The sequence below is a fragment of the Aotus nancymaae genome, unplaced genomic scaffold, assembly GCF_030222135.1.
Source record: "Aotus nancymaae isolate 86718 unplaced genomic scaffold, 86718_ANA_hifiasm-v0.15.2.pri h1tg000011l, whole genome shotgun sequence".
Classification (NCBI taxonomy): Eukaryota; Metazoa; Chordata; class Mammalia; order Primates; family Aotidae; genus Aotus; species Aotus nancymaae.
Window position 1 is genome coordinate 52,931,732 of NW_026988422.1, and position 21,274 is coordinate 52,953,005.

Consider the following 21,274-nt stretch of genomic DNA (forward strand, 5'->3'; position numbering starts at 1 on the left):
ACAACATAGGGAATTGAAAAAGCTTCCAAGATCAGGCTCCATGGACCTAGATTACTACAAATCTATGATTAACTAATCTATCTGATGCACCTGGTGGTGCCAACAGATTTTTTCCAAAGACCACTGGCATGAATTTCCTCATTGTTTCCATGTAAAAGTTCTATAAGACCTGTGGAATGCTTGGAGTCAAGGTACTACTCTCCTAACTCACAAACATCAGAGCTGGTGTCGTACCACAAGCAGAGAGGGAAAAGCAAGGTCCTTTGGATAGGGGAAAGTCTCTCCCCACCACAGTTGCTGATTTAAGACAGGATGACCTATAAAGAATATGGGATGTTTTGTATTTCCCGTAACACAACTCATAGAATGACAAATCCTAGAAGATACTAGAAATAGGTAAAAAGTGAGCAAGTTCAGGGAGTCACAGTCTATACTGGTCCCATCCAAGAGTATTCAGAGTCCCAAAAATCCCTAACCATTTATTTTATGTGAGTTGGAAGGGGGATGAAGAACCTGGGCTTTCTCTTTTGTTTTCCTAATACAATCCTCAGTCCCAAGACTGAAACTTCTCTAGAGGGAACCAGAACTGTTGGACAAGCAGCCCAAGAAAGACACATTGCAATCTGTGAATGAACATATTTATTTACCCCAGAACATGATTCACTGCCAAGCTTCTCTGGCTTGATATATAGATGAATTCAGTATACTTTTTGAATATCCAGAAATTTAGGTTTGACTGAAGTTGGAAGAAAGGCTTGACTAAATTTCTGATAAAAAAAATCTTTATATATAATCAAATGGCATATCCAGTCCTTTCATGAAGCACATATGGATGGCAGGCATTGCAGTGTTTCTAATTATCATCTTCCAGAACAGGAACATGCCCAGAATGGAACTGTTCTAGAGCCCAAAACACTTCACTTTTTTGGCTCACAGGTTCCAAAAGCCCCACAGAACAAACCAAGATCTCAAAGCGAATTAAGAGGCAATATAATAATGATTTACTATCATGACTTTCCCACAGAATAAGGGACTCAACATTTAGTCATTTGAGTTTATCAGATGGCCTAGTTCATTCAAAACCCCCTCTACCCAAAAGCTGGTGAAATAACAATTTTGATAAATAGCCATTTAATCTTCATCTTATGTGGTATCAGCCCTGACCTCACAGTGCATAAAACTGGGGAGGACGAGTTCAATGAACAGTGGTTGGCAAGAAGGAAGAAAGCAAGGAGAAGGAGGGAGTCTTAGATGGCAGTTGCTATAGCAACAGTAACAGTGGAGAAGGAGGGGGTGGGAGGATATGCAGGTAAACAGGCAGTCTCTGATGGCAAGACAAGAAGTTGGGGTGGGTGTGCTGAGTATTAGGTGACAAGGCCACAAAGCTAGAGGAATGCTGAAGAGGAAAGAATAAAAGTCTGGAAAAACAATCCTAAGCAGAAGAGGGACTGAAAACAAAAATCATGATTTGGTACTTTCTAAAAAGAATTCTTATACAAACAATTGAAAATAAGAGAAGACAGAAAGGTCAAGGAAAGAATCCTTCCTTCCAACTGCTGACTGATGAGACACGATTACAGGAAAACAGCTTGTTTCATACAGGAGCTACTCACTGAGAACATATTCAAAAACCAAAATCACCTCTAGTTGGCAATAATATGAATGCCTCAGAACAATAGTATTAAAACGTTTTTATAGTGACCCTTTGTAATAAGTACATTTTATACTGCATCCTAGTACACCCACATTAATTTAGCATAAATTCATTAAACAATACTTAGCTCCAACTGTATGCAATGCACTGACTTTCCATTCTCTATTTTTTATTTAAGAAATACTTGTGACCATCTAAATTGATTTCATCACCCACTGGATGATGATGATGATGATGATGATGATGATGATGATGATGATTATTGAGACAGGGTCTCACTTTGTCACCCAGGCTGGAGTGCAGTGGTGCAATCCCCACTCACTGCAAGCTCCACCTCCCAGGTTCAAGCAATTCTTCTGCCTCAATCTCCTGAGTAGCTGGGATTACAGGCATGTGCCACCATGCCTGGCTAATTTTTGTATTTTTAGTAGAGACTGGGTTTTGCCAGGTTGACCAAGCTAGTCTTGAACTCCTGACCCTCAAGTGATCTGCCCACCTCAGCCTCCCAAAATGCTGGGATTACAGGCATGAGCCACCAAGCCTGGCCGCCCACTGGATTATTGAAAGAGCTTCCTAGCTTATCTCTTGCTTTCATTGTTGGCTTCAGTTTATCCTTAACAAAGCAGCCAGAGGAGATGCTGAACCACGAATCTAATCCTATCACTCCTTTGTGGAAAACCCTCCAGTGGCTCCCCATTTTCAACAAGAGTAAAAACCAAATTCCTTACAATGCCGGCAAGGCCCTAAACAATCCCCCTTACTCTCATCCTTTATGTCTCTGACCCCACCTCCTAGGACTCTTTTCTTACCTTATTCAACTTCAACCACATGGTGCCTCTTCACTGTTCCTATAACATGTCAGGCATGCTTCTGCTGCAGGGAGGTAACACTTACAGATCCTGCAGCCTAGAATGTTCCTCCCCAGGTCTGAGCATGGTTTATTCATTTGCTTCTTTATTCAAATATTCCTCAATTAGGCCTTTCCTGACACCTTATGTAGAAATACAACTCCTCCCATGCTCCTTCCCTGGCCCACTTCATTTTCCTCTACTGCATCAATCATCATATTACATACATTTTTTATACATTTTTACATATTTATTTTGTTTCTTATTTGTTTTTCCTCACTAAATGATTAGCTTTTATATCTTTTCTTTGTGTACTCCATGCTTAAACAGTGCCAGGCAATAGGCATTTGATAATCAGCTGTTGAATGTACAATCTAATCAATCATAAGCAGCAGTTTGAAAAACACTTACTTAGAACATTAAAAAAAACTAACAAAAAACAGGCGTCATCAAGATTCACATGGCTCTTGATATTTGTCCACCCATGAAACCTGATCTCAGGAAGCAAGCAGCAAACAGCATAAAATCAGATAAATAGCAGGAAGCTTGGAGAGAATCTGAGTCAAAGTCCTCTTACATAGGTGCAGATCTGTGGTCCATGGTGATTTGTCAAACCATCCAGGTCCCTACATCTCACATGAAGCCATGACACCACCATACATCCTTTAAGTGAGTTAAATTTATCCATGTGCTACTCATGTAAACAGCCAATAAGAAGTAAGAATTTAACAGGTAAACAAGTATCTTAATTATATCTTAGACTTTGAAGCAAGTTCCTGGCTGGGTATGGTGGCTCATCCCTGTAATCCCAAGTCTTTGGGAGGCCCAAGCGAGACAACTGCTTGAGCTCAGGGGTTCGAGGGCAGCCTGGGCAACAAAGTGAAACACTGTCTCTACAAAAAAAAATACAAAAATTTGCCAAGCATGGTGGCATGTGCCTGTAGTCCCAGCTACTTAGGAGGCTAAGGTGGGAGGATCAATTGAGCCACTGTACTGCAACCTGGATGACAGAACAAGACACTGTCTAAAAGAATAAAATAAAATTAAAAAAAAAAAAAGTTTCTGATATTTGCAGAGAAGAAGTTCAAAAGGAAAATTAATAATTAAGCTTTAAAAAGAAGTCAATTACAAGTTAAAAGAAAGTAGATTAATCTACCATGTTTCAGAAAGTGACCAGTGAATTCAGCAGGTATTAAATATATGTCCTACCCAATTATGTTAAAAAATAGTGATATACATATTGATGGATACACAGAGATCAATAAGAAGATATATTAACAAGACTATAGAATTTGGGTCATTTTTATTTTCTTTATAGCTTTCATTTTATTTTCCAAATTTTTCTACAATGAACATAAACTTCTATAATCAAATGTCTTCTCATATGTACTCCCTCTTTTAAAAAAGGTCCATGGAAGAAAGCTTTGAGAAACATATGAGAATAGAAAATTTAGAGAGCCTTTTAATGAATCTTCACATAATAAACTGACCCATAGGATTCTGGTACAAATGCTAAATTTGAAATTCAGTCTTTATTTTAAATCGATATAATAACAGTCAAACAAAAATTTTCAAAGGACTCTGAAAATCTTAGTGTTCCTTATCATCCTTCTCAATGAGGGCAAATAATATCCCTCCTCTCATAGGTTTCTAGATACTAAACAAGTTTCCCTTGGTTAGTACTGGACATAGTCACCAGGTTAGGTCTGAAACTACATTCAGTTTTATTTCTTTCTACAGATCCACTATCCCACTTCCAAAGTATTCATAAATAAATGACAAAGTTATGTGATCAGAATAGAAAACAGATTCAAAACACAAAAGTATTTTATGCAGAATCCAGAAACATTAATAATGTTCTTGGAAAGTCTTCTATATATGGGCAACTTCATGGGTAAAGGAAGTCAAGATTATTATTGAGAGTATACTAAGAAGTCCCTATCTAAAATATGTGACTTGCAACACATAAAATATAAGGTCAAATCTGGAATCACAAAATAAAAAGTTCAAACTATGAATAATTCACTGAAGGGATTATATCAAGACAGATGCCCCTGAAGAAGCAACGAGTTCTTCATTAAATTTAACTTCCAAAATGTTTTCCTGTACATCATATCATCTAATCCTTACAATAATCCTAAAAAATAGACAGTATGGGTAACATCAACCTCACGTTATACTGCAGGAGACCAAGGTCCTGAGTAATTACAGGACTTGGCCCTGACCACACAATCAAGCAGCCGAAATAGGAGAATTAAGATTTTTCTGCTTCTTGGTTCAACAAGGTTTCACAGAATACACTGTGGAGATGTATTATTCCACCTATTAAAAAGAATAGCATCAGACTGCAATGCATCAGGGCCAGAGGAATTCATCTAAGTCATTCACTTCACACTCTTCCCTATAATTCAGTAATTTATTCATGCATACATTCATTTAACTATTTATTGAATACCTGCTGACTATCTTAGGCACTGTGCCAGGTACATGGATTCAAAGATGAATTCAAAGATGTTACAGTTTCCATGAACAGTGCTGTAATAAGGGGAAGATGTGCTGTGAGAGGACAGAGGAAGAATAGCTGCCCTTTACTGGGGAGACAGGAGTGGGGGTAGTCACGAAAGACTTCCTGGAAGGAAAACCTAAGCTGACACAACAGAGAGCCAGAGTTGACTCCAATTCTTAACTGGCAAAAGAAACAAGATAAATCTGGATATGTTAATACAGTCATACATTGCTTAAACGACAGAAATACATTCTATGAAATTTGTTGTTAGGCAATTTTGTTGTGTGAACATCACAGAGTGTATTTACACAAATCTAGATGGTATAGCCCACTACACACTCCAGCTATGTGGTATAACCTAGGCTACAAACCCGTACAGCATGTTACTTATATTATTATATGGAACACTGAACACCATAGGCAATTGTAACACGATGGTTAAGTATTTGTGTATCTAAACATATCTAAACATTTAAAAGGCACAGTAAAAATTGAGTATAAAAGATAAAAAATGGTACAGCTGTATAGGGTATCCACCATGAATAGAGCTTGCCAGACTGGAAGTTGCTCTGGGTGAGTCCATGAGTGAGGAATAAGTGAATGTGAGGGCCTAGGACATTACTGTACACTACCACCACAGACTATATAAATATTATATACTTAGGCTACACTACATTTATTTAAAAATATTTTTCTTTCTGCAATAATTAACCTTAGTTTGCCAGAACTTTTTTTTTTTTGAGATAAAGTCTCACTCTGTCACCTAGGCTGGAGTACAGTGGTGTGATCTTGGCTCACTGGAACCTCCACCTCCCGAGTTCAAGTGATTCTCCTGCCTCAGCCTCCTTAGTAGCTGGGATTACAGGCACGTTCCACCACGCCTGGCTAATTTTTGTATTTTTAGTAGAGACAGTGTTTCACCATGTTGGCCAGGCTGCTCTCGAACTCCCGATCTCAGGTGATCCGCCGCCTCAGCCTCCCAAAGTGCTGTGATTACAGGCATGAGCCACCACGCCTGGCCATTAGTTTACTATAAAATTTTTACTTTATAAACTTTTTTACTGTTTCAACTTTTGACTCTTGTTACAATACTTAGCTTAAAACAGGCACATTGTACAGCTGTACAAAAACATTTTCTTTCTTTATATCCTTATTCTATAAGCTTTTTTCTTTCTTTCTTTTTTACTTTTTAAACTTTTTTCTGTTAAAAACTAAGACACACACACATACATTAGCCTAGACCTACACAGGGTCAGGATCATCAATTTCGCTGTCTTCTACCTCCACATCTGTCCTACTGGAAGGTCTTTAGGGTCGATAATACAACATGGAGCTGTCATCACTTATGATAATGCCTTTTTCTGGAATACCTCCTGAAGGACCTGCCTGAGGCTGCTTTACAGTTAACTTTTTTTAATAAGTAGGAATATATGCTAAAATAACTATAAGAAGTATAGTATAGTAAATATGTAAACCAGTAGCATAGCTGTTTATTATCAAGTGTTATGTACTGTACATAACTGTATGTACTACACTTTTATATGACTGGTAGCACAGTATGCTTGCTTACACCAGCATCACGACAAACACATGAATAATGTGTTATACTACAATGTTATAACCACTACATCACTAGGTGACAGGAATTTTTCAGCTCCATTATAATCTTATGGGACTTCCGTCATATATGTGGGTCCACTGTTGACTGAAACATCACTATGCAGAACACACATGTATATGGATAAATTCTCAACACATACCAGTGAGCAAAGAAGTCCAGTTGTAGAGTGATTATATAGTAGCATATTTGTGTGAAAAACATACAAGCTATAAGCATATGAAAATAATGCCATATATTTTCCTACAGGTACATATACAAGCATATAATAACCAAGAAAACGTTCTGGAAGCATGTATTATAAATTCATAATACTCACTACCCCCAGGAGAAAATATGAAGGACCAGGACTAGAAGAGGTAGTCAGAGGGGGCTTTAGCCTGTGGACAGTTTTAAATGGAGAACGTTATTACCTGTTACTTTTATTTGTTTTCTTTTTCTTTTGAAATAATTATAGACACAAGAAATGTACAAGAAGGTCCTGAGCATCCTTCACCCAGCCTCTTCCAATGTTATCACCATCTTGCATAGCCATAGTACAATATCACAACCAGGAAAATTACACTAGGTGCAATTCACAGAATTCATTCAAATGTTATCAGTTATGCATGCATTCATGTGTGTTAGGTGAATGTGATAACCACTATGCTATGGAAACTTGGTTGTATAGCTTATGTATGTACATCATACATAGCTTCATGTAACAATCACTGCAATTAAGATATTTATCTGTACCATCACCACAAGACTCCCTCATGCAACCCTGTCCTCTACTCTCATTCCTAACTCCTGGCAACCAATAATCTGTACTTATTTTGGTAATTATATCATTAATGATTACATAAATGGAATTATACAGCATGTATTCTTTTGAGATTGGCTTTTTCAGTCAGCAAAATTTCCTTAAAGTTCATCCAAGTTGTATCAACAGTTAGTTCCTTTTTATCACTGTGTAGCAGTCTGTGATATGAAGGTACCACATTCACCTAATGAAGGTCATATGGGTAGTTTCCAGCTTCTGGTTATACAGAATAAAGCCGCTATGAAGATTCATGTACAAGTTTCTCTGTAGAAATAAATTTCATCTCTTAGATATATATCCAAGAAGGAAATTGCTGGGTCATATGGTAAGCTGATCTTTAATTTATAAAGGAACTACAAACTGTTTCCCAGAGTGGCTGTACCATTATATATTTCCACCAGCAATGTATGAGTGACCGAGTTTCTCTACACCTTCACTAGCATTGCTTGTATTTTAAAAAGCTAAACTAAGAAGTCTGTCAAAGTATTTCAAAACAAATGGAGAGATAACTAGGAATTTTTAACTTCTTTATGGATACACATATTATCAATGAAATATTTTTGTACCCATTTAAAAAACTCAAACCAGAATTTGTTCACGCTCCTAGACCTATTATCAATTTATGGGAAAAACCAGAGTCAGAGAAACATGCTAAATTGCAGTATAAGAATGCAATCAGCCTAAGCTAGAATATAAGAAATTCCTAAGACAAATAATCCAATTTCTTCTACATTTAAGTTGCAAGCAAAAGAAGTGAGACGGCTGGGCACGGTGGCTCATGCCTGTAATCCCAGCACTTTGGAAGGCCAGGGTGGGCGGATCACCTGATGTCAGGAGTTTGAGACCAGCCTGGCCTACATGGTGAAACCCCGTCCCTACTAAAAATACTAAAAATTAGCTGGGCATAGTGGAAGGTGCCTGTAATCCCAGCTACTCAGAAGGCTGAGACAGGATAATCACTTGAACCTGGGAGGCAGAGGTTGCAGTGAGCCGAGATCACGCCATTGCACTCCAGCCTGGGCAACAAGAACAAAACTCTGTGTCAAAAAAAAAGTGAGACAGGGGTACATACCTACAGACTACAAAAGACTTAGAAGTCAAATCATCCAATTGCTTTGGAAGGATTTTGAGTATTACTTCATAAAAACCATTGTAACAACTAAATATGAGATGGTATTAAGGAATTACTGTTACTTTTTTAGGTGGAATAATCTTGTGGTTATGTTTTTTTAAATTGTCTTTTTATTAGAAAGCAGTTTGGTAGTTCCTCAAAAATTTTAACATAGAATTACCATATGACCTAGTAAATCCACTCCTATGTGTAATATACCCAAAATAATTGAAAACAGTTTCTCAAAAATATATTTGTTCACGAATGTTAATGACAGAGATCATTCACTATAGCCAGAAGATGGGACAATCCAAATGGCCATCATTAGATGAATGGATAAACAAAATGTATATATTACTATCTGCATAATGTGTGTATGATGGAATATGATTTAGCCATAAAAAGGAATGAGGCACTAATACACGTGGATGAATCTCAAAAACATGATGCAAAATGAAAGAGGCCAGACAGAAGGTCACATATTATGATGGCCAATGTTAGATGTCAACTTGACTGGATTCAGGCATGCCTACATGGCTGTTGAAGCACTGTTGCTGGCTGTGTCTGTGAGGCTGTTTCCAGAGGAGGTTGAGATGTGTCAGTGGGCAGGGAGAGGATGACCCACCCTCAGTGTGGGTGGGCATTGTTGTGGTGTGACCAGAACAAAGCAAATAGAAAAAGGGGGCTTTTCACCTTGCTGATGTTCCTCCGCTCTCTTTCCATACCTATGCTTTGTTTCCTCTCCTCGTGCCCTGGGACATGAGACTCCAAGTTCTTCTGCCTTTGGACTCTGGGACCTGCATCAGTGGTCTCCTGGGGGCTCTTGGGCCTCTGGACTCAGACTGAAGCCTGCACTGTTGCCTTCTCTGGTTTTGAGGCTTTCAGACTTGAACTGACCACTTTACTGGCTTTTCTCATTCTCCAGCTTGCAGACAGTCTATCATTCACTTTTGTAATGGTATGAGCCAATTCTCCCTAATAAACAATAAACTCCCTTTTATATATACAAATGTCCTATTGGTGCTGTTCCTCTGGTGAACCCTGAATAATTATACATAGTGTGAAATACCCAGAATAGGTAAATCTTACTTTTACTATTCTACTTTTATCTGTTTTTATTGTTTGTTTGTTTCTGTTTTTGTTTTTGAGACAGAGATTCACTCCTTTTGCCCAGGCTGGAATGCAATGATGTGATCTCGGCTCACTGCAACCTCTGCCTCCCAGGTTCAAGTGATACTCCCGCCTTAGCCTCCATAGCAGCTAAAATTACAGGTGCCCACCACCACACCCGGCTAATTTTGTATTTTTAGTAGAGATGGAGTTTCACCATGTTGGCCAGGCTGGTCTTCAGCTCCTGACCTCAGCTGATCCACCCACCCTGGCCTCCCAAAGTGCTGGGATTACAGGTGTGAGCCACCATACCCAGCCTTATCTGTTTTTTAAATTTTTTTTTTTTTTGGAGACGGAGTTTCGCTCTTGTTACCCAGGCTGGAGTGCAATGGCGCGATCTCGGCTCACCGCAACCTCCGCCTCCTGGGTTTAGGCAATTCTCCTGCCTCAGCCTCCCGAGTAGCTGGGACTACAGGCGTGCGCCACCATGTCCAGCTAATTTTTGCATTTTTAGTAGAGACAGGGTTTCACCATGTTGACCAGGATGGTCTCGATCTCTTGACCTCGTGATCCACCCACCTCGGCCTCCCAAAGTGCTGGGATTAAAGGCGCGAGCCACCGTGCCCGGCCGTTTTTTAAATTTTTATTTCTTTTTAGTGACAGGGTCTCATTCTGTCACACAGGTTGGAGTGCAGTGGTGCGATCATGGCTCACTGCAGGCCCAACCTCTTGGGCCCAAGCCATCCTCCTGTCTCAGCCTCCCCAGTGTCTAGGACTGCAGGCTCTGCCACTACCCCACCTGGATAATTTTTTTAAACATTTTGTAAAGATAGGGTGTATGTTGCCCAGGCTTGTCTTGAACGCCTACCCTCAAGCAATCCTCTTGCCTGGGGTTTCCAAAATGCTGGGATTACAGGCGTGAGCCACTGCATCCAGCCTACTTTTACATATATTTGAAAAACAAGTCTTACCATAAAAATTGTTAAGAAGAAAAAGTCAACATTTGATTTTAAAATAAGAAAGTTGGCTGGTCGTGGTGGCTCATGCCTATAATCCCAGTACTTTGGGAGGCTGAGACAGGAGGATTATTTGAAGTCACATGCCTGTAGTCCCAGCTACTCGGGAGGCTGAGGCAGAGAACTGCCTGAACCTAGGAAGTGGAAGCTGCAGTGAGCTGAGATTGCGCCACTGCTCTCCAGCCTGAGTAACAGAGCGAGACTTCGTCTCAAAAAAAAATAAAAAAATAAAAAGAAAGCCCATTTGATTTAAGTTTTTATATCATCTATTTCTGAATAACTGGGCTTGGGGAATATTAAAGGAATAATATGAAATGATACATGTTTGCAGAGCTCCCCTCCATTTACCAGGCATCCCTCCGATGCTCTGGCCTGAAGTGAAGTCTCTTGTTATAAAAGACATTTGTGTTTGGTGAGAAGGAATGGACACAAGGAATCTCTGGCCTAAACTCCAAAGACCCTGGGTCTGAGTGAATTTGAGCAAATTCAACACGGATCTCTCTCTTCCATCTTGCAAGATCAGCAAAGTTGCTAAATCACCTTGGATATTTGCTAATGGCAGAATCGCACTTCCAGAATCCCACCCTGGACCAACAATTCAACCTCTAGGTATAGGCTCTAGGAAGGAGAGCTTCGACAAGCTCCTCTGATGATTCTGATGCCCCTTAAAGTTTGAGAATCATTGGGTTAGTATGTACCAGCGGCCTGGTGTCCTCCAGTGAGCAAAACTGATTCTACAGCTCCACCTTGTGGCCTAAATGCTACAAAGCAACTTCACCAGAACACCTGGCTCTCTGCCACATAACTGATGGCGGAACTCAAAGTCCAGACTTACAACGTCCTCTAAGGATTTATTCCTTAGATACAACATTTGGATCCATGTCATTATTCTCAGGGATTAACAGGTTCATAAACATTATAGAAAATTAGCTTTGAAAATATTTTGTAAAAGTTAGCTTTGACTATTTTGGGATGAATTTAGTCAAATTCAATATTTACTAAGTTTCCATAATATTCCAAGCACTGTGCTAAGCACCAGAGATTAAAGATGAATAAAACATACACCTGCCCTTAAAAATTCATAGAAAAACACAATAATAGTGTACATTAGGACAAATGCCTCCTTTCTGTGAAGCAGCTCCTGGGCACTGGGAAGGAAATAGAAGACATAAATACTGGCCTAGCCGGAGATGAGACATAGTATATGAATAACTAATGATGGCAAAAGCAGCGACTGAGGTGTGCAACATGAATGCCACAAACCATAAGTACTTTACAGAGATTCTGAATGGAGAGATCTAGAAGTTAGGGACAGCTGCATTAATTCAATATACGCTGTGCCAAAATAGTGCTAGATGCTGGGGGACATGGTGAGTAAAAGCATCTTTAAGAGTATGTAACAGGGAGATCTAGCAAAGAAGTTTCCCCTGACGGGTTATCATTTGTTCTGATTTAAAGAAAATTCAAGAAAAAAGGAGAAAGTATCCTCTATGTATATGTGTTTTGGGGAGTGGTGCAAAGGGAGAAGGGACGCAAGCTAAGGAGCCAGTGCAGTCCCTTATGGAGAGAAGGAAATGGGTCTGAAATGGAGTACGGGTTTAAGGAGTGAAGAGTGGCCAAGCACAAACAGAGCGAAGATGTTTATGGCAGAGGGAGGGAGAGACAGAAGAGGCAAATGGACTTTGAGATTTTAGCCAGGATGATTTATAAGAGAGATAATGACATTAATAAAAAACGAAGTTTAAGAAAGGAATACAGTGCTTGGGCGAAAACAAGCTTTTTATTAAGGAGCTCAGAGGATGGAACACTTGCATGAGTATTGTAAACCTATGTATGGTAAAGATGGGTGAGTAGGAGAAGACAGAAAGGAAGGAGTAGCTTAATAACCAGAAGGCATGCCCCCGACTAAAGCTAATCATTGTGACAAACGAACCCCAGTGATCTCCAGCTTTTCTGTTGCAGTTTTCTATAATACCATCAAAATTGCTAGGCCCACCTGACTCTTCTCTCGCTTTCTCTATTTTGTCCCTTTAAAAGCCAGCTCTATAAAGAGCCAGGGTTGTTGCTACAGCCACTGGAATGGCAGGGAAGAAGATAAATACCCACTCGAAGACAACAGTGGTCTTGGATTCTTTTTTTAAATTTTAAGATACAACATAATACAGTAAAGTGTACTAATTTTAAGGGCATTGCTCAATACAATTTTATATAGGTATATAACCATGAAATTGCCACCCAGATCAAGATATAGAACCCCAAAAGTTTCCCTCATGCCTTCCTTAGTCAATACCTTACCCAGAGGTAACCACTATTCTGACTTCCATAACCTGCTTGTTCTTGAGCATCATGCAAATGGAATCACACAGTAGAGACTTGTTTGTATTTGGATTATTTTATTCAACATTATGACCATGAGATTCATCCATGTCAATGTGTATATTTATAGTCTGTTGTTTATTTATGTTTGTGTAATATTCTATGGTACAGCTATTCCACGGTTTATCCATTTTCCATTTTCCTTTGATGGATATTTAGGTTGTTTCTAGCTTTTGGCTATTATAAATAAAGCATCCGTAAATATTCTTGTACATGTCTCTGGTAGAAGTATGCATTCATTTATCTTAGATATACTTAAGAGTGAGATTGCTGGGTCATGGAGTTATGGTGTTTAGCTTTAGTAGATACCAACAAATAGGTTTCCCTACTGATGGTACCAATTTATACTCACCTAAAATGTATGCACATTTTTCAATTGGTCCACACCCTTGTTAACACCTGGTACCATAAGTCTTTTTAATTTTAAACACTCCAGGTGAATACTGACACTCATTGTGGTTTTAATTTGCGCTGCTCTCATGAGTTATAAAGTTCAGTACCTTTCAAATGCTTATTGGGTATTTGGATATTTTCTTTGGTAAAGTACCTGTTCAACATTTTTGCTCATTTTTTAAATTGATTTTTTTTTTTGTTTTTTACTTACTGATTTGTACTTTTTGATAAATTCTGGATAGTAATTCTTACTCAATATATGTATTCTGCATTTTTTTTTCCAGATCTATTCTTGACTCATCTTTTCACTTACTTTTTTTTTTTTTTTTTTTTTTTTGAGATAGAGTCTTGCTATGTCCCAGGCTGGAGTGCAGTGATACAATCGTGGCTCACTGGAACCTTTGCCTCCCAGGTTCAAGTTATTCTCCTGCCTCAGCCTCCCAAGTAGCTGGGATTACAGGCGCGCCACAGCACACCCCATTAATTTTTGTTTTTGTTTTTTTTTAGTAGAAATGAGGTTTCACCATGTTGGCCAGGCTGGTCTTGAACTCCTGACCTCGTGATCCACACACCTTGGCCTCCCAAAGTGCTGGGATTACATGCATGAGCCACTGTGCCCGGGCCTTTTCACTTACTTAATGGTGTCTTGGCCAGGCGTGGTGACTCACACCTGTAATCCTGGCAATCTGGTAGGATGAGGCAGGAGGACTGCTTGAGCCCAGGAGTTTGAGATCAGCCTGGGTAACACAAAGAGACCCTGTCTCTACCAAAAAAAATTTAAATATTAGCCAGGCATGATAGCATGAGCCTGTGGTCCCAGGTAGTTGGGAGGCTGAAGTGGGAGGACTGCTTGAGCCTTGGAGGTCAAGGCTGCAGTGAGCCATGATCATGCCACTGCACTCCAGCTTAGGCAAGAGACCAAGATCCTGTCTCAAAAAAAAAAAGTGGTGTCTGCTGAACAAAAGTTCTTAATTTTAATGAAATCCAATTTGTCCATTTTTTCTTTGATGTCCAGTGCTTCTGAGGTTTTGTTTAAGAAATCTTTGTCTACCCTGATGGCCTTGCATTCTGAAAGGAAGGAGGCTAAATTCAGGACAGCCTCATTCGTTAAAGTTTCAACAAACATCAGAGCATGAGTGCCTTTTCCAGCCTTTGACATTAAGCCCCTGGGCTTTATTTTCCCATATTGGTATGAGCAACCCTCAAATGCAATATGGCAGAGATTGTCTGGCTTGTTCAGGAGGCAAAGAGTTTCATTTAATCTGGTCCCTATGGAATTAAGATTGGCACAGGCCCCCCAAAACAGACATTTAACTGAGGTCCCCAAAGCCAGAGAGAACCTAAGAGCAGTTTCCCCTGATAGTAGGAACTTGCGCTCATTGCCCATTTTCAGATGCATCATTTATACAACACGTGAAAGCACCATCTTATAAGGTAAGTCTTCATACGGATTCTTGGCTTGCCCCAGTTTTATTACTGAGTGGGAAAAAAACACTCTCTTTATTATCCTTGTCAAAGCAAAACATTGTTATCTGTCACAGAACTAACAGTTCCTGAGAGAAACTAAAGAGATTAGAAGGGAGAGAGGTGGTGAGCAAGCAGACAGCTAAAATAGGCAATGAAAAGGGTGGGACAGTAGAGTGAGAGCAGGGGAAACTTGCTTTTCCTGAATTCTCTAGACATTAAAGGATCTCAGTTCTGAAAACTGTTCAGAGGCCACTGCAACAGCCCAAGAAAGATATAACTGGGATATTGGCAGTGAGAAAGGAGGTTGGTTGTGGAAAAAAACAGCAGAAATCATCTAAATGAAATAAATGAAACCTTGTCAGAACATGCAATGTACACTTGTACGTGTGAAATTTTCTCTTATCCAGTCACTTACACTCAAGTCCCTCCTCCCTGGTGCCCACTCACCACCACTGAAATCCCTAAAGCAGAACTTTCCAACTCCAATGTCTACAGGGCCAGGCAAGTATGTAAATGAGGGATACACCTGTATTAAGACATCAAGAAGTGGTGGGACTCTGAACACATCATAAAGACTTTGGCTGACTATTGCCGTATGAGAATAAAGGTCCAGTAATATCAGATCTTTTGACTTTTTCAAGAGATGGAAGAAAATGCAATTTTACTTTGTAATTTTTCTAACTTTAGTATATCAGGTAGACCAAAATATCTCTGTGAGTTGAATTTGGCCTATGGGCAGCTAGTTGACAACCTCTGTTCTAAAGTGTTACAGCAAAATAAATAGTATATGCAGATTTCCAGGGTTATAAAAGGTAAGAAGTTTGAACAGGTTCTAGGCCATAAGACAGTGAAAAAGAATTAACTTTCAGGGACAGAAAGTCTAATGGACTCAGAAACTATAAAACCTTACCCATAATTGAAGAAGAACTCAAAACAAGGTATCATTTTTCCCCCATAATACTAGTAATAGTTCAAGCGCTGGTGAAGGTCTGGAGACACATGCAGTCTCATACACAGTTGGCAGATTTGTAAGTCACTGCAGCCTTTGGTGGTGGGAGTCAAACAATTTGACAGCTTTTATCAAAAATTTAAAAATATGCACCCTTTGATGCAGCAATCCTGTTCAGACATTTTTGCAAAAGTAGGCCAAGATAGATGTACAATCAGTTTCAATGCAACATTGTTTATAATGACCAGAAACTGGAGACAAGAAGTCCTGGTTGTTAGGACATCATATAAATTGAATGCTGTATAGTCATTAAAAGAAGGGGCTGGGTCTGTAAACGTTGGTATGAAAAAAGCTCCAAAACATATTACTAATTAAAAAAAATAGTATTACTATATGCTTCCTTCTATCTCAGTTCTGTTTAAAGGATGCATATACACAGTAGTATGCACATTACATTAAGTTCTGGAGAGGTAAGACACTGTTCGCTGTAGTTACCTCTGGAGTGACTACAGACACTGGAAAGGAGTAGAACTGTACCGATGGACACACATTGTAAAAGACAGACAAATAACAGAGAGGTAATTTTTTTCTTTTTCGTTTCCATTACATTTTTCTGCATAAAAACCCCAAAACCAATAAACGTTACTGTAAAAATAAAATAATAATCATCACTTGGAATTATTTTTAAAAGAAAGAAACTATATTTATTAGTGAGAAGACAAGTGGAAAGGAGGGGAGGGCTCATACAGCACACAGTAAGAAACCGGTGGAAGACACTGGGAGAGAATTGGGAGAAATAAAATATCCACACTCCCCTCCTCTCTCAAGACCCTGCAGACACCATGAATTACTCAAGCTTTCCACTGGAGATGAATAGCTCAGTGCCCCACTCCAGTTGCCAGCTATTCATTGCAATAGCTGGCAACTGGAGCAGGGGAGATAACAGGTTGGGGGAAGCCTGGTGCAGTTAATCCAAATCCTGCCTTTTGTAGTATGGATGAGGCAGAATAGTTGTTCCTAAAGAGCCTGAAGTGGCAAAGAACACTGCAGCTGAACACAATTGTCTTCTCGGCAGACAGCAAACTTCCTAAAGTACACAGTGCAAAGGCACATCAGGGGTCCTGCCACTACACACATTTCAATAGACTGTAAAAGCAAGAGCCAGGTGCCTATGCAACAGAGGGGGCAGGAGAAATCCCTGCTGCCCTGAGGAAACTGAGGGAACCCTGCTCAATGCCAGGGACAACCCTCTAGGCTACACGGATCTGCTACAATAGTTCCAACTATCTCTTACTGCCCCATGGAAAGAATCAGCTAGGAGTAAAAACCATCAAGGAAGATAATCTTCTGTACTTAACTACTTCTTTCATCTGAGGCCCATGAAATAAATTATAACATCACTTAGTTTGCATGATATTCTTCTGCAACATTGCTTTATGAAATGGGAAACTACCTCCATGCAGAATTTCCAGAGGAGCTAGCTGGCAATGCACAGAGTTTTTAAATAAATAAAGCATGGCCAGTTTTATGTACAGGTACCATAAAAAGTAGTCCCTCCCCGTTAAGGAACATAAAAGAGCCTGCTACCCACCCATATTCCCACATCCTTTAATGACGTCTGAGATTCCCCCATTAGTGATTCATACCATCATTCAGGATTGTCTTAGGTATGCTCTTTTCGTAGTGCCATGAGGAGAAACACATGAGGTCCTGAACACCATGAGGCAATGGCTCTTAACCTTTTGTTGTTGTCACTACAAAAGTCACTAGTCCTTTTGATAAACAGAAAATGCACTTATTTGAATACACAATATATAATTTTCATATATTTTTTGCAGTTCAGTTTTTTTTTGAAGCCCCCTTAGGGATCCCCTCCCTATTCACACTTAAGAACCCCTGGCTCAGTAGCAAAAAGTGGCAAATCTCCACCTCCACTTCCTCCCCTATACCCACCCCAGCCCAAGAGCTCCTATGCATCTGGAGAACACTGGGCCTGAAAAGAGAAGGCAATACTAAAGGGATGCTCTGACTACTTCAGATAATTGTCTAGAATTGACCCTGTCTAAAGTCCATATTACTATTTATGATGCCTCCTCTGCAAGGAGTGTAGATTTCTCACTGTCTATTCCTTAGAAACAAGCTCTCCTGGCTTAGAGACACTATACAACTTAAGAAATGCCCAGCAGAGATAACTGCCAAAGAGGTCTTCACAACACTTACTGGCTGGTCATATTACCTCAGAAATGAGGTAGGGGAAAGTTTTAACACCGTGTGAATAAAGGGGACTCACCTCTGAGGTTTTCGAATGTCCCAGAGTCCCACTCCTTCCTTTGAATTGGCTGTGGCCAACAACCTGGGCTCCACAGGGTTAAACATGACACTGTGAAAAGCTGATGGATAGTTTGCCAGGCAGAAGGGCTCTGTGGAAAGAAAACTTATAATCAGTTCATTACAGGTACCTTTGGGTCACTGGCAGGCAGATAAGCAGGAATGTGAATGCAGGTAGGAGCACTCTTTAATAACTACTCCAACGGCCTGGAGCTCCAAAACAGCACATAATCCCACCAGTCACCCCTACTCGCAAGGTCTCTATGAATCCTATACATAGCAATGTGAACACATTTAGCCAAATTTTAAGCTGTAACACCCAGATATATATATATATATATATATATATATATAGCAGCTATCAGATCCTGAGACAAAACAGAAATGGTCACATGGGAAACAAAAATGGGAAAATAAGCCATTTTACAGTAAGTAAAACTGAATTCCACATGAGCTGAAAAAACTGACAACCAATCACTGGTAGGATTATTATGCTTTTAATCCAATTGTATCAGTTTTAGAAATTAAAAGTTTTAAAACCGCACACAGATTTGATGAAGATAAAACAAAACAATGAAAAAAAATCAAGATATGGTAAAACAATAGTGTAGTTTTTCCCTTCTGGTTCACAATGCTCCCTAACATCCAGCCAGTATGTAATCAACTTCACCTAGAAACTCTGCATCATTTTACAAAAATCAGCAGGTTCCAAGTGAGAAAGAAACCACTTAGTTACCTAGCAGGATATACTCCTATGGAACCTATTAGAGTAATACAAGAAAGAACTTCTCAGTCTATGTCTTCCATACGCAGCAATTCACAGGCCTCTGAGCAGGTAAAGCACTCAGTCATCTCCACCATCAGGCAGTTCAGACAAAGGAGAATTTCACCTACCAAGACCACAGTGACTCGACCACAGCTGCTACTTCCTGCTACCTTACCTGCCTAACCCTAAAAACAAGCTTCTCTTATAGCCTGAACCTCCATAATAAGCACAACCCAGAATGTAAAACGTTTAGCGGCACTGTTTACAATAGCAAAGACTTGGAACCAACCCAAATGCCCATCAATGATAGACTGGATAAAGAAAATGTGGCACATATATACCATGGAATACTATGCAGCCATAAAAAAGGATGAGTTCATGTCCTTTACAGGGACATAGATGAAACTGGAAACCCTCATTCTCAGCAAACTGACACAAGAACAGAAAACCAAACACTGCATGTTCTCACTCATAAGTGGGTGTTGAACAACAAGAACACATGGATATAGGGAGGGGAACATCACACAATGGAGCCTGTTGGGGGGTGGGGGGACTAGGGTAGGGTTAGCAGGGGGTGGGGGGATTGGAGAGGGATAACATTAGGAGAAATACCTAATGTAGATGACAGGGGGATGGATGCAGCAAACCATCATGGTACGTATATACCTATGTAACAAATCTGCATATTCTGCACAAATACCCCAGAACTTAAAGTGTAATAATAATAATAATAATAATAACAACAAATAACTTCAAAAACTCTTCCAAGACTTTTAAGATTACTTTTGTAACTTTTTTTCCATGGCACATTTTTAACATATAATGCTTTGTGTATTCTATAGGCATTATCAAGTTTGATTTCTACATATAACTATTATTCATCGGAAATCTATGAGATACAGATATAGTGCACATTTATCACAGCATTTCTTATTGTGTATTACTTCTTTTCTGCACTAATTTGTAATCTTTATCATATATTAAACTCATGTATAATAAAAAAAAAATTAAAAGACCCAGATCCTGCCAGACAAAGCAGGCAGGATAGTAAATTTAGGTACACAGGTGTGATCGTTACAATGTGCACTAAAGGCCAGGGTGGGTATGGCAGGGGCACTAAGGCTGGTACTAGAGGAAGGGGCCTTTTGAAGACAGGTAGAATTACAGAAATCTCTCTGTAGGAAATCAGCTGAGAAGATGTATTTCCTGAAGAACTTCAGAGAAAGTCAACAAAACAACTTCTTCATTTTACACATCAGAAAGTCAAAGGCACATTCAGAGGAGGCACTCACACAGACAATCCCCTTTAAGTAGAGTTCATTTGCCATCATTTTAAGATGTATACACAGGTAATTTGAGGTTCTGTGGTCCTTTCAACAAAATAACACACCTGAAACTAGGATGCAGGAAAGTGCATAACACCCCCATTTTCTGTAAATAATCAAGAATTACATGTTAGCACCACAACTTCTGCTCCTTGGAGCACTAAATACCAAGGTACAAGGGTTTGTGTAGAGTCACAGGAGGGTGGAGAAGTAATGGTGAAGGTGCCTCACTCCTGAGTACTTAAGTGTAGGATAAGACCTCCAAAGACCTCTTATGCCTCCATGTGAGAGTTTCACATTTCCTTTCCCTTGACATCACTTGCACATAGATACTTAGGTCATAAATTGGATCTGTAATGAATCTGACATCAAACTGTTCAACACAGTCCAATAGCCTTTTGCACAGTGACCCTACCTCCATGGGGAGATTCCCGGATGTCCCAAATGAGAACCCGGCCATCATCTGAGGAACTGGCAAAAATGTTGTCATTCACTGGGCTCACAGACAAGCCATATACTGCATCTTCATGAGCAAACACGTCCAATGTCTCACTGCTGGGAGATAGAGAGCAAGACAGAGGCACACACATACACACAAACATAGGGCACAGTCCCAGCCCTTTGGTACCGAGGGTGCCATCTTTTCATTTCTACAAAGTCAATCTAGCTGAGCCCAAAAAAATATCATATTTCTTAAAAGGTAGGTAGTCAACTTTCAGGTTTAAAAAAAAGGTACTATTAAGGAGTCTTTTTAGAGATTTTATAATTTTTGTGCTAAATAAGCATATTTAAAAGTGACTCAACAGCTGAGTTTTGTGTTTTCATTTATTACAGAATGCATCTGCTTGTGTACAGATTTGGGGGTTGTACTTGATTTTCAAAAAGTAAGGAAAAGCTTTAAAGCAGCCAAGTCGGATGCCAACAGGGTGAAAGAGGGGTCTCCTAGCAGTCTGGCATGGTGATGAGGAGCATGGCTCTGAGGCCAGACAGTCTAAGTTCAGGTTT

General features: G+C 39.6%; 1 protein-coding gene across 6 annotated transcripts in view; it reads right to left on the reverse strand.

Moving 5' to 3' along the window:
* Nucleotides 1-21,274, reverse strand: part of DCAF5 (DDB1 and CUL4 associated factor 5) — a 102,135-nt gene that overhangs the window by 43,341 nt on the left and 37,520 nt on the right. For 5 of the 6 annotated variants that reach the window (XM_012438184.3, XM_012438187.3, XM_012438188.3 and 2 more), the window contains exons 4-5: nt 20,685-20,824; nt 18,141-18,270 (exon numbers count right to left, since the gene is read on the reverse strand). In XM_012438184.3, coding sequence (XP_012293607.2) covers nt 18,141-18,270; nt 20,685-20,824 — 270 coding nt within the window. The remainder of the gene's footprint in view (nt 1-18,140; nt 18,271-20,684; nt 20,825-21,274) is intronic. The other variant, XM_012438185.3, reaches the window with a different exon arrangement.